We start from the raw sequence: 16,003 nt of genomic DNA, 5'->3' as shown, positions 1-16,003 counted from the left end.
ATAGGGTGTCAATTGGATACAAGTATAACAGGGGTGCGAAACCAGGGGACTATTTACACGAATCCGGGCGATCTCATCACACTGTATGCCTGTTTCGCAGTGGGTCAGCTGCACTGGTCAGCAGCTTTCCTCGTCCCCGCCCTGACCACTACATCCTGCCCCTCACCGCGTACCCCAGCCGGGCGCTCTTCGGGCACAGCGCCAGGCGAATGCGCTACAATATAACCCTGTCCAAGGGGAGGAGGGATATATCCAGTTGGAAAAAACATTGTTGAGTATAGTTACACAGACGTTTCAGTACAAGTAATACTGTAGTTAGGGATAGTAACACACATTTCTATAGATGCCTAAAAACTTGATCCAATGGCCTCATAAAGCCATTTGTAAAGGGGCAAGAGTTATGTAAAGCTGTTGTGTATGACTCTCACAGCGGGCTTATTCAGGGTTTGTAGCACTCCCTCGAAACTAATTAACTGTAAACCACGTCACAGACAAGCAAAACCGGCACTCCAACAGAGAAGAGGGAGTAGATTAACAGAGGAAGTGTGTTTTAACCCCATCGAGGTTGTGCTAACAGACTGTCTGGCATTCAGTGTATCCCAAAACAGCACTTTCTCACTTTCAAAAGGACTTTCGAATAGCTCTTAACCCTGTGAATCCTTTCAAAGACATCGGATACAACAGACACCAATACAAGTTTTCGTGTTCATTCAGAATCACTGCTCTCTTGTTTTGTCAAGAGAGAGGCAACACGAATCACAACGTTTTAAGAAATGAGCCTTAAATTACCACATTCTGGAAATGTTCCCTGTATGGCTTCAAATCCCTGTGGACATTAATTGTTGAGGTTTTGCTGCTTACTTGAGTTTAAATGCTGTGTAATATAAACTGTTCAGCACCATCCATGCTCAGTAACAAGTCAGCAACAGTCTTTTGGGGTCTCCAGTACTAGGGGTGTCCTGCATATATCTAGGCCACCTCAATACCAGGCAGCATATACCAGCTGCCTCCAATCCCAGTTACTGGCAAGTAAACAGGTAGAGATTTCATAACTCACAGTCCAGATCAAAACATCCTCAAGGAGAAGAGCCCAGAATCTGGAAAGAGTTTATCATTTTACAAAAGTCACAAATGAACATGCATAAATTCAAATTCTGGCAGGTTTTATCAGTAGCTTTTAAATCATAAATTTCTGGAACATTACAACTATAACTATTACTGTAAGTGTACCTCATCATTAAATAACAAGCCCTTTACGGTGACTTATAAGAATTGGATTGGGTTAGTCTAACAGTTCTGGACCCTATGCAGACGGTATAATCCGGAAGTAAGTGGAAAAGGACGACGGGGAGGAGACGGCAAGGATCAGGAGGGGTTGACAGACAGGGAGGGCGTGACGATGGCGAACTGGTGCTCGGGGGGCGTAGCCAGGACAAACAAGACCAAGGAGTCCAGGGGGGAAATCTTGGGCGAAGTTCAAATGTCCAAAACCAGGTGACCCAACCGAGACGGGACAAAACAGAGTTAAAAACCGGAATGGGATCCGGTACAGGGACAGGGAATGAAAACAGCACGACGAGGCCAGGCGCTCTGATCCCCGGACTCAGCTGGGTCAGGACGCCGATAGGAGGCCTAGGCCCTCCAGCCGCAGCCGTAGGGCGACTTGGTGGTAGGCGGGCCTCCGGGCGTCCGTCTTCCAATGCAGAGCCGGGAGAAGCGAAAGGGTCCGGCTTAAACAAGGAGGGGCAAGATAGGGGGCAGGTGCACGGAATCAACAAAAATGTGAAAGAGACGGAGGAGGCACTACAATCATGACAGCTAGAGCCTCCTGATCTAAGGGTTTATGCCAAATGCCTAAATGGATAACTTTAACTTCTCACACCTGGAACAACTGTGTTCCCTTCCAGGAGTGTTTTCTGTCCTGGCTCTTGACCACGGTCACACCTGGTTTATCTGCTGTTCTGTCTGTTACAGTTTATTATTGACCTGATACTTCAACTACAGCAGCTTAGTAAGGATGATTATCCTTCCATTTTCTTTATCCAGTCCAGGGTTGCAGTGGAGCTGGAGCCTATCCCAGCAAGCAGGGACCACAGGACAGGATACAGCCTGGATGGGATGCCAGCCCTCCCCAGGGCAGACTGACACAAACACAGATGCACACACCCACACCGTCACCAGTTTTCCCAGAAGCCGATTAACCTACCAGTATGTGTTTGAACAATGGGAGGAACCCCATGTAAACACAGGGAGAATGTACAAACTCCACACAGGTCCCTAACCGAACCCAGGGCACCAGCACTGCCCAGCAACAATGAAAAAGACTGTACCACCCTGCTGGCCTGGTAAGGGTTATATAATGTGGTAATGTGTGTAAATATACTGTATAGCAGATAAAAGGGAAGCTCTCAGGAGCAGTGTGGAAGACAGAGCCCTGAGATGTGTGTGACGGTGGGGGAAAGATACCTGGTATCTGCAAAACCTTGGTGGGTAGCTGATTCCCTGCCAGGAGCTGCAGAAGGACACAGGATTTTCCCTTTATTCCTTGCCTCTGGAAGTGTGTTTTAACTGTTTTAAGAGGATTGCCATCTTTCATATTGCAATTGGTGAAGGCTGCAGTGCCCAGCAAGGCAGGACCGCTCAGCCTGCAGCCCTTGAATTCCCCTATCTGGTGGTACGGTGCTCCAACCACCTCTTCATACCTGATCAATATTCAATCAACCAGCAGCAATATCATCAGAAAAGCAGAGCAACTCAGTGTGTTCGAAGGGGTGCTTGCTGACACGCCCTGTGGCCTCAGGTAACGAGTTCTCCCTAATTAGAGTGAAGGGCCAGAGCAGCCAACACCTTCACAGACCCGGCAGACACTGCCCAGAGGGAAACACAATGTTGAAGAGTTCTCTCAGCGCCAGTTCCCTCAGCTCTTGATAACATGATCATACTATGTGACACAGCCGAGGGCAATGTGGTGTGCCGCGATGCTTTAAATAGACGGGTTTTAGGGAAGCATACACAGATACAGCCATACAGTACAAATTCAATGCTCTTTATTTATAGTGCAGGGAAAGCACTCAAAAACCCAAACAACACAAAAAGCCTAAGCTCGTTTATAACCTACTAAATAGACATCTTCAGTCCCTCTCTATTCACTTGCCAGACAGCTCCTGTAAAACCAAGCGTCTCTCCATCTCCAAGATCTCTTTCAAAACCAAGCTCCTCGATTAGAATTGTGCAAATCAAAATTGCACATCAGAGGATCTGTCTCTGTCTCCAAAAAGTCTACCTGGAAGTCTCAGCTTTCTGGTTTTTAAATTTTCACCTGATCAATCGTCATCTCCCCAATTGAAATGTAGGCTGAGAGTGGCCTATGTATCCTGCATTCTGGGTAATGTAGTTCAGGCCAGAGCTTCCATCTTGTCTGAACTTGCTGTTCCCTCAAAACTAATATCAGTTTTTGCTGATAGACACACAGTAAGTAGCATATGGAATCTGAGGTGGAGATGGGGATCTTCATGTTTTTAAACACTGTGCTTTTTTTAAGTGGAATACATGAGTGTGGGTAGTTTGGTCCCAGAATTCCACGAATCTGGGATGCTGTGCCGCACACAGTCAGAGAGTCAGATTCACATAATCCATAGAGTTTGGAGATTTAAGATGGAGAGATGGCTGTTAAAATATGAAGTAACTGTTTAGTCTGTGTGGTTATTTCAACTGTTGATAAACTGCAGCCATCTCATTGTTAATGAAATTACGGAGAAGTTAATCGCCTGCTCCCGCTTTGTCTGCAGGGAAATGTGGAGGTCTGGAAGAAGCTCTCCGGAGGCAAAGGAGCTCTTGGCTGTGAGAACTGAATTCCATAGATGGTGACCCACTGAGTAGCCCATCTATGGCTTCAGTTCTTGTAGTCTGAGGCTCACAGTCGGCGGGCTGGGACAGCATGCTGACCGCAGGTGTCATGACACCCCACTGACTGGGGGACAACTCCTTTAGCTACTCAGCGGTGACAACTGCTACTGGTTTTGGAATGCTACCTTCACAGAAAGGGCATTCGGGATGTGTTTTGTGGTAACATACTGCAGAGCTTTTGAGGATTCCAGTGACAGTACCTTTGGGAGGACTGAAAGTACCAATGGCGGTGTCAGAATGCAAGCTCAAGAGCTAGCTGAACACCGTTTATTCTAGCTTCATCTTGATTTCCCTGCAGACTTCAATACAATACATTGTAAAGTTCTGCTGGAAGGCTCTAAAGCTCTGGTTTAAGCCTTCTGCAACTCTGACCTGACCCAGGTTGATGATCTCTGGGGACAAATTTCATCTTGAGAGAAAAGCTGTTCGATAAAATGGGGATTCAGTCTCTACGTTCCTGGACCAGCTCCTGCTAGGATGAGATTTTCTTTGATATGTTTGTGTGTCTAAGTACTTTTGTGTGAAGTCTTTTGGTCTACATACTACTGTGATTTGAGAAATGCATGCAATAGATAAATAGATTGACAGTATTGGTGGTTCTGTTCCTTCTATTTCACAACACTGTAAACATGATCCAAGCTAGTCCTTTGAGGCCCACCAAAGCTTGGGACCCTGGACAATTGCCTAGTGCCACAGATATCCAGGAGGGTTGGATTGAGGGTAGAAGGGTGAAGTTAATTAATTAACCTTAATAAATTATTAGAAACACCCTTTGATGTTCCTTTTGGTGCAAAGAGAGCTGCTTCAGTAGAGCAAAACGATTCCCATGGCTCCAAACCTTCTGAGTAAGGCTAACACGTAGAGAAGAGCAAACGTTACCAAACCCATCTGAAACTCTGATGGGTTCGTAGCTGAAAAAACTACAAATATCCTATTAACCTTTCAGAAGGGATATGGCATAAGGGAGAGGTGCCAACTCTGTTTCTGGAGAGCCATGAAGCAGTAGGACTCCTAGGAGTCACACCTAATCACCCCTAAATCACTTTATGAAGACTCTGTAAACTGTGTGACTTTTTAATTTAATTGGTTAATTTCAGTCAGGAATAGCCAGGAAAGTGGTGATGGCACATTCACTGAAACCTTCAGCAATGGAACTGTTCAAAGTGTTTAGAAATTGATGACTTAAGGGTGATTTGTAAAACCTACTGGATTGTGGTTCTCCAGGACAAGAGGTAGCCGGTCCTGATGTAAATTACTGTATATACTGCTTTCAGTGATACATTGATGCAAAAAAACATCACTATGAAATGGACCAATAAAACAAACTGCTGTCCATCAGGCTGTGTACTGATAGCCTGTGCTTCATGGCCAACTCAGTCAGGTCTGGTGACAAAGTTACCATTGACGGGCAACTTTTCTTCTTTAGACATGTGCATCTGTCTGTATTCCTCCCAGCGATGAAAAAGATCAAGGGCCCAGATTGTGGTCTCTGAGAGGACCTGTGTCAACTCACGTTTTCAGGTCTTGTTGCTGTGCCAATCACTTGGAAAACCTGCAAGACTCTGGCTCCTGAGGCTTGAACTTGTCTGTCCCTGGTCTAGAAGACCGAATTCCTGAGGCAGTGTGAGGAGTGCATGAGCTGATCATTGCTCAAGAACAGCAGGCAGGCACCCTTGTTTTCATGCTTTTAAGGGACCAGTGTCAAGGGTGGCGTTAGGAGAACCTGGTTGGACCCTATGCGGCGCTGAGACTGTAGGTAGTAGCTAGTGATTGGCGTCCAAATCCCAATGACAACAGGCAAAAGTCATAGTTCAGGGATCACAAGACACAGGTTGAGAGTATCCAAATCGAAAATGAGAGCAGGAGGAAACAAGGTGGGGAAGCCAAAAGTCAGGTCGAGAGTAGTTTACGTGCACCAGAGAAAGCCAAGAGTTATTCTCAATAGTGAGCGGGGAGTGAGTGGAGTGAGAGGGTGTAAATAGGGAAGAGCGTGAGGAATGACAAATGATTAATTAGTGCGCGGGTGTTGGCGGTGAGAGGTGCTCGTAGGAATGTAGTTCGTGACAACCAGCCAATACTTTACAACAGACGTTTTCAAATTGACCAGTTGATGACCAGACGTCTGAGGACCCCTGCCTGCATGCACCTAATAAAGAGTTTCTGGATCAGTTGTTGATATTTTTCATTTCCTACCCACCCAAGTCAGATCTACCTTTAGTTTCCCACTGTAGATCTCAGTGTTCACTCCTCTACTGCCTGGAACAGCGGAAATTATGCCACGCTCTTCCACTGAGCCATTCGTCTCCAGAATTCAACGGCTCCCTGACAATGTCTGGGCCCACGAACGGATGAAAAATCATTTGAAGGAGTCTTTTGCTTCCGATGTTGCCCTGTCTAGTCGTGTGCAGCAGCAGGCACCGGGTAAAGCCGCATTCAGACACGGTCAAAGGGCAGCGCTGGTTCTGGGAGACTCCCTTGTTTGTCTGATTGCATAACTCATCGTTCACATCTCTTGACGTAACCCCTCTCCCTGAATGGCACCACTGCTGTGTGCGATGTGATGTTTAAACAGTCAGTTGATAAGGTTTCCTTTGCATAACTGTCTTACCTAGCTCTGGCATGACTAGAACGACACACAGGTCCAGATCTTATCAAACACAGTTACCAGGTGGGACACGTTGTTGTGCTGCACAGTTTCTGTTGGATTTTCCAATGTACAGCTGTCATCAAAGAAACGTACATTGCATCATTAATGGGATTCCTTACCTTTTAATTAAGGTAATTAATTAAAAGTCCTGTCCTGTCCGACAGAGTACATACATATGATACATCTTTTAATAATAATAATTGTTATTATGATTGGTAAGGGCCAATTGGAAATTTGGCCAGGATGCCAGGGTTACACCCCTACTCTTTTCGAGAAACGTCCTGGGATTTGTAATGACCACAGAGAGTCAGGACCTCGGTTTTACATCTCATCCGGAGGATGGTGCCATTTTTACGGTATTGTGTCCCCATCACTATACTGGGGCATTAGGACCCACACAGACAGCAGGGTGAGTGGCCCCTACTGGCCCCACTAAACACCACACATAACAAAGTGATAATAGCTCTGTAATATATAGGAAGCAACAGAAGTACAGAAAATGCAGGCTGCAACAGAGAAAAGTAGATATCCAGTAGCTTTCCTAAGCGCCGTGATGCTGGCTGTATGCTGGACAGCAGTCGCACATACACAGGGCCCCCTTGAGGAACATCAGTAATCGGGCTCACACAGGGAATGATCCATACTGAAGACTTTCACAAACAGGAGAGCTCAGCACTACTCCTTAAGGGCTGCTGTCCAGCAGGTTTTACATTTCTCTTTGAACCTCTAGCTTCTCAAGAATAAGGAAACACTTGAACTTGTCCGATTAAACGATTAACGAGTCCAACTAGGCCACAAAGGACTCAAGCGGAAGGAAAACCAGAAACCTTCTGGCCCTCCGGGGTTGAAGCTGTTCCGCTTGAGTTCAGAAGTCTTCCAGCAACACACAGGCAACAAACAGCGACGGCTGCTAGGTTTCAACCTTATTGACAATTGGCGTGTCTTCAAGGCTCTATCGGGTAGAGGAGGTCCCCTATCAGAGCACCAGTCAAGCCCTGTGGTGTCACTGCTTTCAGACTGGGCTTTGTCACTGGCTGGCTCAGACAGGAATTCCAGAAGGGAGATTTTACACTGCTCTCATAAATTACACTTGGAATTAATTACACTACCGCCCGCCAGCCAGCAGAGCCTGAGTCTCCTCTCTTTGCAGTGTAGCAGCAGCTCCAGTGATGTGTCTCTGGTCCCGTTTGAAACAGCATATGCAAGGAGGGCCTTCAAAACAGCTCCTGACGACTTTTTAAAGGAAACGACCTATAACAAACAAAGGTGCAGTTTGAAATGTGAGTCACCTGTTCCTTTTTTTTCAAATGCCCTTTGGCATATCGCAGCCTTTTTTATTGGCCTATTTTTGTGCTATTTGTTGTGATACCGAAACTATTCAAATTTTCTGATTTGGAACCGAAAGTTGAAACAGATCTTCAATTTGAGTCGCGGACAATGATGGGAAACTTCGAAACAATGGAAGGGAAACAGCTGAGACACTAAACAAGTATTACACTCAGGTGCTCACTGAGGAAGAAGTCAACAACAGGCCTCAGGCAGAGGAAGGACAGAGTTCTGTATCAGACAGTATCAGTGAAGTGTGAAGTATTTCAGATACTGGAAACACTCATGATGAATAAATCCCCAGGGTCTGATGGCATCTTTAGGTAGTAACCAGGAACTGGGAAATTGCCACTGAAGTGCCAATCCTTAACAGAGATGCATAACAAACAGCTGGGCGAAACTATGCCATCAGTCAGCTACTGACTACCAAAAGGCCAGATGTGTTTCCTTTTCGTTTGTAACTTTTCTTATGTAGTTAAAACAGTCAGCAGCAGTGGATACAGTTATGTCGCAGTAGAAATCATAGCCAACAGAACGCAGCATAACTATACAGCTGTTGTGTTCACTATAAATATTCCATTTTGTATTGTGAAACCTTTGTGCATTAGTTCACTTGTTTACATCTTCATCTCACATGTTCAGACAGACATCCACAGTACTTTTAACAGAGCTTAGCATTACTTCCTACCCCCTAGTGTCCAATAACAAATATTAAATTACTGAGAAAAACACTTCCCAGCCTGTATTATTTTCATCAACAACCTCTCTTAGCGACAAGAACCTTAACATATCGCAGATTGCTAAATCTCACCCTAAAAATCTTTTAAATGTAATATAGCAAATAAATAACAACCTGTTTAATATTTATTAAAAATATAAAATTATCTGTAACACCACGGATAAGTTAAAAAACAATAGCCCATAAAAAGGAATTGGAGTTACACCCTTCTTTATTGTACATACATTGCATTTACACATTTTATTTTTTTGATAGAAGAAAAGGCAAAAGCACGTTTACACTTTGGAGTTTGTTCAATAATGTTAATGTTAGGTGGCCTAATCAGGCACCCATCTTGTGGAAATTTGTCAATATGAAGCATTGAAGAAATGTTAACAGTTCACTAGACTTAAAAAGGTACACTTCCGTTGATACCTACAGTGCACAATAGCCGTTACTAATATCACAGGTGTCGACCAAGGGGCGCACAAAACCAGTCCTGGGGACCCCCATGGTTTCGCTTCTCATCAGCAAGATGTGAGGAGCTCGTCTAGGCTGATGGGAACGTACTGTAGAATGAGTCAAGTGCTGGCAAATCCCACAGGAGAGCCTGTTGAAGATCTAAAATTCACCTTTCAGCAAGAGAAAGTGACCCAAAGTGCAAGGCCATAGCTACAGTGAGTGGGTTAAGAACACAAAAGTTGAACGTCCTTGACTGTTACAAGTAAAAGTCCTGACTTGACAACAGCTGTCCATTAATGATCCCCAAGCAACTTGAGAGAGCTTAAATAAATCTGCCAAGAAAAATGGAAAGAAATGGCATCGAGCCAGTGTGCTGAGTTGGTAGAGACGTACCCCAAAAGACTTGTAGCTGAGTGGAATGGTTCTTTCTCTTTAGTCATTTTGACATTTACTGTAACTTATATTATGCTTAGAATTCTTCCATTTCAGAAGCATTGAGTTTAAAAACATTAAGTTTAAAAATGTGTATGCATCATTTTGTAATTTCACAAAATGGGAGACTATTGAGAGGCTGTGAATACTCTTTCAAGGTACCTGTGCTATAGATCTGGCCTTGAATACTGAGTGTATGGTGTTAAACAGCCTTTGAGCATCTAAGGAAAAGCCTCTTTTGAAAACTGATAATTGACAAAGGCTACAAAGTACCCATGTCATCACTAAAATGCCATGGAAGGAACAATCACTAGCAGCATAATTGAAGTTGTTATGGCACAACCAAACCGTAAAAAAACACAAACCACTTTTCTGCCCTTTTCAAGACTGATACATTGAAAGGAGAAGCTTCAGGACAAGAAGTAACACTGATTTGGCACAAGAGCAAGCACAAAATGGCAGGCCTCAAACACAGCATGCTCTGTTGCATAATGCAGGCCAGAACACCAAGTTAACATCTTCTGCCAAAATTTACAGCTGAATTGACTCCATGTGATATAAACTGACAGGCAACAAACAGCACAGTAATGCTTTCCCAGTGTCTAATATGCACATGATGTCACCTTTTACTAGGAAATGCTAATGTATTGACCTCACTGTGTGTTAACCTTTATGTTATTTTAATGATGCTAAGATGTATACATCACAATAAAGCTGGGAAGCTTGTTCCACACTCTCACAACCCTTTTTGTAAATAAAGTACTTCCTGTTCTTGGTTTGAAATGCATTTTTACATAGTTTCCACTCCTGTCCTCTTGTTTGTGTTTCACTGTTCTCTCTGGGAGAGTCAGTTAGCTAATGACACGCAGCTCAACAAGGCTCAAACCAGTGATATCTGGCCCACAGGGCTGCAAGGCTCAAACCAGTGATGTCTGGCCTGCAGGGCTTCAAGGCTTAAACCAGTGAGCCTCATGCTCAGCCTGCATGAAAAAACTGCAACCATATTTTGAGGATAATTAATGACAACAAAAGAAACCTTAAACGAAAGATGTCAGAAGAATTCCTTTCCTCTCTCACCAGCTGAAGCAGTTTCTTTCAATTCTCTCCTGGAGGATGAAGTATTCAAGACACAGTCCTGCGGCTGCTCTTCAGCCGAAAGCGTGAATCACATCAGTCAGTGTCTGTCTAACCCAGGGGTTCCCATCTCTGGTCCCTGGGGTCCAGACTCCAGCTGGTTTTCCGTGCCTCTTTAAAATTATCAGCAGTTCAGTACGGTGGACACAGGATGAATTAATCTAGTTAAACCCGAACTGGATAACTTTGACAGTTCTCCCACGTGATGAGCCGTTTATAAATAAAGGAGACATGGAAAACTGGCCGGATTCTAGCCCCCCACCCCCGAAGGCTGGAGATGGGAAAACCTTTCCTAACCCCTTAATAAAAAACGCATGCTTTCGGCCCGCCCAGCCTCGTTACTTTGCCTTCTTTTTCTGCTTCTTCTCTTTCTCCGCTGTCTCACTGGTACTGCCCTCCTCCGGCGTCTCCACCTGCCGCATCACCTTCTTCTCCACCTTGTACTCCTGCTCACCCACCCTGGGGTCTCCGCGCACCACATACTCCCCGCCCTGGAAGGTCACGCTGAGGTCGGTGCGGGGGTAGGTGCCGTACACCCTGCGCAGGTCCTCCTTCACGAAGTCGGGCAGCTCCCGGCGGGGCCCGTACACCCTGTCCAGCTTGCCCCAGCGCAGCTCGCCCCTCAGGGTGAAGCCCTCCGGCCAGCTGCCCTCGCTCTGGGCCTGCGAGCGGCCCGGCCCGTAGCCCTGGGGCCGGGCGGGCTGTGAGTAAGGCCAGGGCCAGTACGGGCTGAGCAGGGCCAGAGGGTTCAGTCCGTAGAAGTGATGGTACTCCACGTGTCCGCCCCCCCAGTCCTGCGAGACCAGGGTCAAGGGTCGCGGAGGGTAGCCGTGGATGGGTGGCAGGAAGGGGCCGTGATCCAGCCAGGTGGGAGGGCTGGCGGCAGCGCTGTACGGGCTGGGGAAAGGGTGAGAGGCAGGGTGCGCACACAGGAAGGAGTAGTTCATGGCTGGGGGCCAGGGAGCCGAGTGAACGGAAGATGGGTTGATTTGTTTAATGCTGATGCGCTGCCTTCCACAGCAAACACCTCGTCAATTTGCCGATTTGAGCGAGGGAGCCAGGCACCCGCGGCAGCTGAAAGAAAAGACAAATCTTTCTGCAAGTAAAAAAAATCTGCCGACAATTCTCACTTTATTACAGAGAGCTGCCCCAGGGGGTCACACCTCTCAGCACGACACACAGAAAAAAGGCCAAGAGGCTCATTAGGACGGAGCAGTGCCTGGTTTCTGCTGTGATAGGTGACCTGAGAGCGCACGACCCCCCTGCTAGTCCATCGTCCATCACAGGATTCCCCCTACGGCAGGGTGGACTGGAGCAACTAGCATAAAGTACAACAGCAGTATCCGCAGTGGGGACTTGAACACACAACCTGGCAGATAAAATCAGTTTATTGGCCATATACAATTTCTTGCATTAGGAATTTGTCTTTTCGCATACCCCAGCTTGCTCTCCATGAGACACACAGACAGGGAGAGAAGCTTGGGGTCAGAGCGCAGGGTCAGCCATTGTACAGCGCCCCTGGAGCACTTGGTGTTAAGGGCCTTGCTCAGGGGTCAGATGAAGTAGGATTCCTCTGGCAGCCACAGGATTTGAACCAGCAACCTTCCAGCCCCTGATAGGCACGAATCCAGACCACTAACCCCTGCTCATCACACCTGTAAATAACCAGGATGTTTGAGGGTCAGATGCCTGGCTGAGGGACGAGGCAGGAATCAGCCAGTGAGCCCCAGATACCCCAAGGCAGAAACAAAGCAGCAGGGCTCAGCACATCATGCCAAAACACTAGGTATCAGCACAGAAACATGAAGCAGAGAAGACTGATATAGAAGGGGAACTGCAGTCCCAATTTCTCAGACCAGTTATTAAATCTCAGTAACAAAATAAATTCCATGATGTTATAGAAAATGTCTAATTCAAATTTTGAATTAAGCACAAAATCATTAACCTTATCAAATTACTGTAAGTCACCACTGTTGTTACAAACCCTTGGTCTCAGCACGGGTGAGGGCAACAGTTCCCCCGAATTGTGACGTGATGCGGCCCTTCCCGATCACTAGTCTCCGTAGCGATTAATGTAGTGTGATGTACAAGCGAATACATATAGGTTGTACACCAGACCTTTCACTGCAGAATTGTCCAAACGTTAACTTAGCCAAAACCGTCTTGAAATCGAGAGCAATATTTCTATTGGATTAGAAGAGATATATTCACAAGCCAGCTTGTACGCTATGTCATAGAACTGCTTTACGTCACCGGAGGTTTTGTGCCTTGTTCTGAACTGCAGAATATGGCACTGGGCATACCTGGAAATTTCGTCTATTTTGTGATGTAAATTTTACAAGTTAATGTGTTCATTTGACTTTTATTGTGGTTTGAAGAGACTCATCAATGCTGATTCTTTCTAACTCCGGAATATAAATATGGAGCTGCAGTTCCCTTTTAAGTAAAACAAACAAACTGAATAATGTCAGTAATACAGCCAGGACTTGGGTTATATTGGAAAAGAAAGGCAGTGGCACAGTGGCGCAGTGGTTACCACTCCTGCCTCACAGGGTAGGTTTCATGGGTCCAGTTCCTGGGGTGTGTGGAGTATCTGTGCGGTTTCCTCAGGGTGCTCCAGTTTCCTCCCACAGTCCAAAGACATACTGGCAGGTTAATTGGCTCCTGGGAAAACTCACCCTGTTTTGAATGTGTGGGAGCTTGTGTCTGTGTGTGCGATGTGATGGACTGGCGTCCCTGCCTTGTACCAGTTGCTCGCTGGGATAGGATTCAGCTTCCCCTGTGAAGAAGCGGTTAGAAAATGGACCCCAGCAGTGTGAGGCAGCACTGCGCCAATGGGCGGCCCTAATGTTATCACGCACAAAAATAAAAGCATCACATCACTGGAGAGCCAACTGTGCAGTGTAAAAACATTTAAAAAACACAACATTAAGAATACAAATGAAATCTTATGAGCCAGGGCGTCAGATTTCTACCATGGCTGTGTGGGCTGTTCTTGACACAAGTGTCTCTGTAAACCCACATCCCAAGACCTGCTGGTTGTATCCAGGCAATGTGTAAGCAGGGTCACGCCTGCTAGCAGGTACATTTACAGCCCCGCTGTGTCTATGGAAGCTGAAAGCAGCCTCGTGATTGGCTGTGTGGAGCTCCTCCTTGTAGGTACTGGACAGGACAGACACCCTGGACCTCATCAGACTGGAGACCACAGCACTGCTTCCCAACCCTTCAGCAGCAGGGTTGCATCTAGTTCTCAAGTTCTGAACTTGATCTAAACAGGAGTACTTCTTCCTTTACTAAAGGGTACTGAAATTAAACCTCTGGACATTTCCTTACAGATGATTAACGCTTGTTGCTGTTATTTTCTAATACTATTTGGCAGTCATATAGCAGTCACAAATGTTGAGATATCTTAAGACGTATAAAAACATATTTAGGAATGAATTTGATCCCTGTGAAATTATCATTTTAGCTTCAATGCTGATCATCAGTATAAAAAATCATATATAGAAACCTACATACTGAAATTAGTCTCCATATCACAGTGTATTGTTACTGATATTGAAACAGTGTCCTCTTCGTTGATCAAAATGAATAAATAGTGAGCTAAACTTCAGTATTTACACAGAGTGCTGGTTGTACAGTGCCATTACACCTTGCACCCTGCACACCTTGCAGAAACAGAAACAACACAGACAACAAAACCTGCTAACTATTCCTTAACTGATAATGGGAATTATGTTACTGTAAATATTTAGGCTTAAAACGTCATTAAACCCTTTGTCTTTCTCGCTCACTTCAAATGAACTCATATCATGAGCTTCCTGGGACTGGCTGAAAAGAATAGCCTTTCACTGTAAATTCAGGTGTGTGTACACAACTCCGAACTCCTTTTTAAGGTTAATTTCCAAATGTAACATTTTTACTCTAGTTTTGTTCCACAGAATTATGCTGAATTTGTCAGGTTGTTTCTGTATTTTTCAATAAATAAAGTGGGGTGGTAATAGCTTGGGGAAAAGGCACAATTGAGGGGTACCCAGGCAAGTGTGGGGTGCCTCTGCTCTCAAAGTGGAGTCTGCGATGGGAGGTAGTTTGAGTGTTGTCTCAGACATCTCCCAATGGTGTCCTGTAGCAGAGGCCCCCAATCCTGGTGCTGGGGACCCCCACACCAGCTGGATTTCAGCATATTATTTAAGCTTATTATTTAATTGAAACCCTAATTGACCTAATGTGTTTGAGATCCTCCATTACCTATGACACATAATAGTTAAAAGTTGTTCTCCACCATGTTTAGAAAATCAAAACAATTGAAATACTTCAAATTCATCATATGATTAGACCAATTATGGGTTCAGTTATGGAAATGAGAGTCCAGCTGGTACAAAAACCTGCAGGTCTCCCTAGAACTAAAGGTAGGAGCCTCATAGCCAGCATAGATCTCAGGAGAGTGAGGACAGGTCCTGGAGAGAGGCCAGCTCCAGTTATTGTTCTTTTATACCACGCTTTTGGAGATAACATAACTCAACCCAGACAGTCTCATAAAGAGTTTTTAGGAGAGCAAGTCTCACCCACATGACTGCAGATTTATTGAAATAACATTCCATATCTAATTTAACACCACTGACTAAATTATAACAAAACAGCCCTTTGTCAGCAACCTGTATTCCTCCACATACTGGCTGTATTTAGAAAAAAAAACATGTGAACACGGGGTTGGTTTAAAATAAATTAATTCAAATATTATATTACTAACAATAGCAACACATCATAAACACTCTTATACTCACACCATAATTGCGAGTCTGGCGTCGGCCAAGGCAAAGTAGTTCTTCAGATTTATTTCTGAATGAACGCGGGTTACTTCGAGATACGAAGAAAGAGTTAAACCAACCAAGAAATGCTTATGAAGTACTCTTGGTTTCTATCTGCGGAGCGGCCAGGTTTTGCCTAGTATATGTCACGCTCAGACTCCGTAAGAGAACCGAACGGCAGTGCCCGAGCAGGCGGCTGTGCGTCGGGATGCACAGAGCACGGGGCGGCTGTATCCAGGCACCAGGTAAACAGACCTGCATCAAGGTGTGTCATGGAGAGATGAGATAAGAATCATTCTCTGAAATTGGTATCCCCGTCCCTTGAGTCACTCTAATTTTTAATTGAAAAGGAAATTGTCAATCCCTAGAAAGCGTAGATGTGCGTTATGCGTATAACATTACAATCAATAACTTCTAAAAGAGTAATAGTCTCAAGACCTCAAATGTCATTATTGTGTGCTTCCAGTAGATGGCGCTCTGGAGTGGATCGGAAGGCGCTGACGTAAGGCAAGATGGAAGCCATGGGACTCGGAGTCCTTACGGCAGGGAGGGAGCCGGTGACGTGTGAGA

At 45.3% G+C, this 16,003-nt stretch overlaps 1 protein-coding gene across 2 annotated transcripts; it reads right to left on the bottom strand.

The window, feature by feature from the left end:
• Nucleotides 1-8,731: 8,731 nt before the first annotated feature.
• On the bottom strand, nt 8,732-15,832 carry LOC148661773 (uncharacterized). 2 transcript variants are annotated; one of them, XM_088636012.1, is made up of 3 exons: nt 15,410-15,832; nt 13,304-13,404; nt 8,732-11,699 (listed from the first exon to the last, which is right to left on the bottom strand). In XM_088636012.1, the coding sequence occupies exon 3, from the start codon at nt 11,570-11,572 to the stop codon at nt 10,964-10,966; it is 609 nt and encodes a 202-aa protein (XP_088492138.1). In that variant the 5' UTR covers nt 11,573-11,699; nt 13,304-13,404; nt 15,410-15,832; the 3' UTR covers nt 8,732-10,963. The 2 variants fall into 2 exon arrangements, with proteins under 2 accessions (XP_088492138.1, XP_088492137.1); XM_088636011.1 differs by lacking the exon at nt 13,304-13,404.
• Between the last annotated feature and the right edge of the window lie 171 nt (nt 15,833-16,003).

The sequence above is a fragment of the Lepisosteus platostomus genome, chromosome 6 (genome assembly GCF_059453375.1).
Source record: "Lepisosteus platostomus isolate fLepPlt1 chromosome 6, fLepPlt1.hap1, whole genome shotgun sequence".
Taxonomy (NCBI): Eukaryota; Metazoa; Chordata; class Actinopteri; order Semionotiformes; family Lepisosteidae; genus Lepisosteus; species Lepisosteus platostomus.
This window is presented reverse-complemented; position numbering and strand designations above follow the sequence as displayed.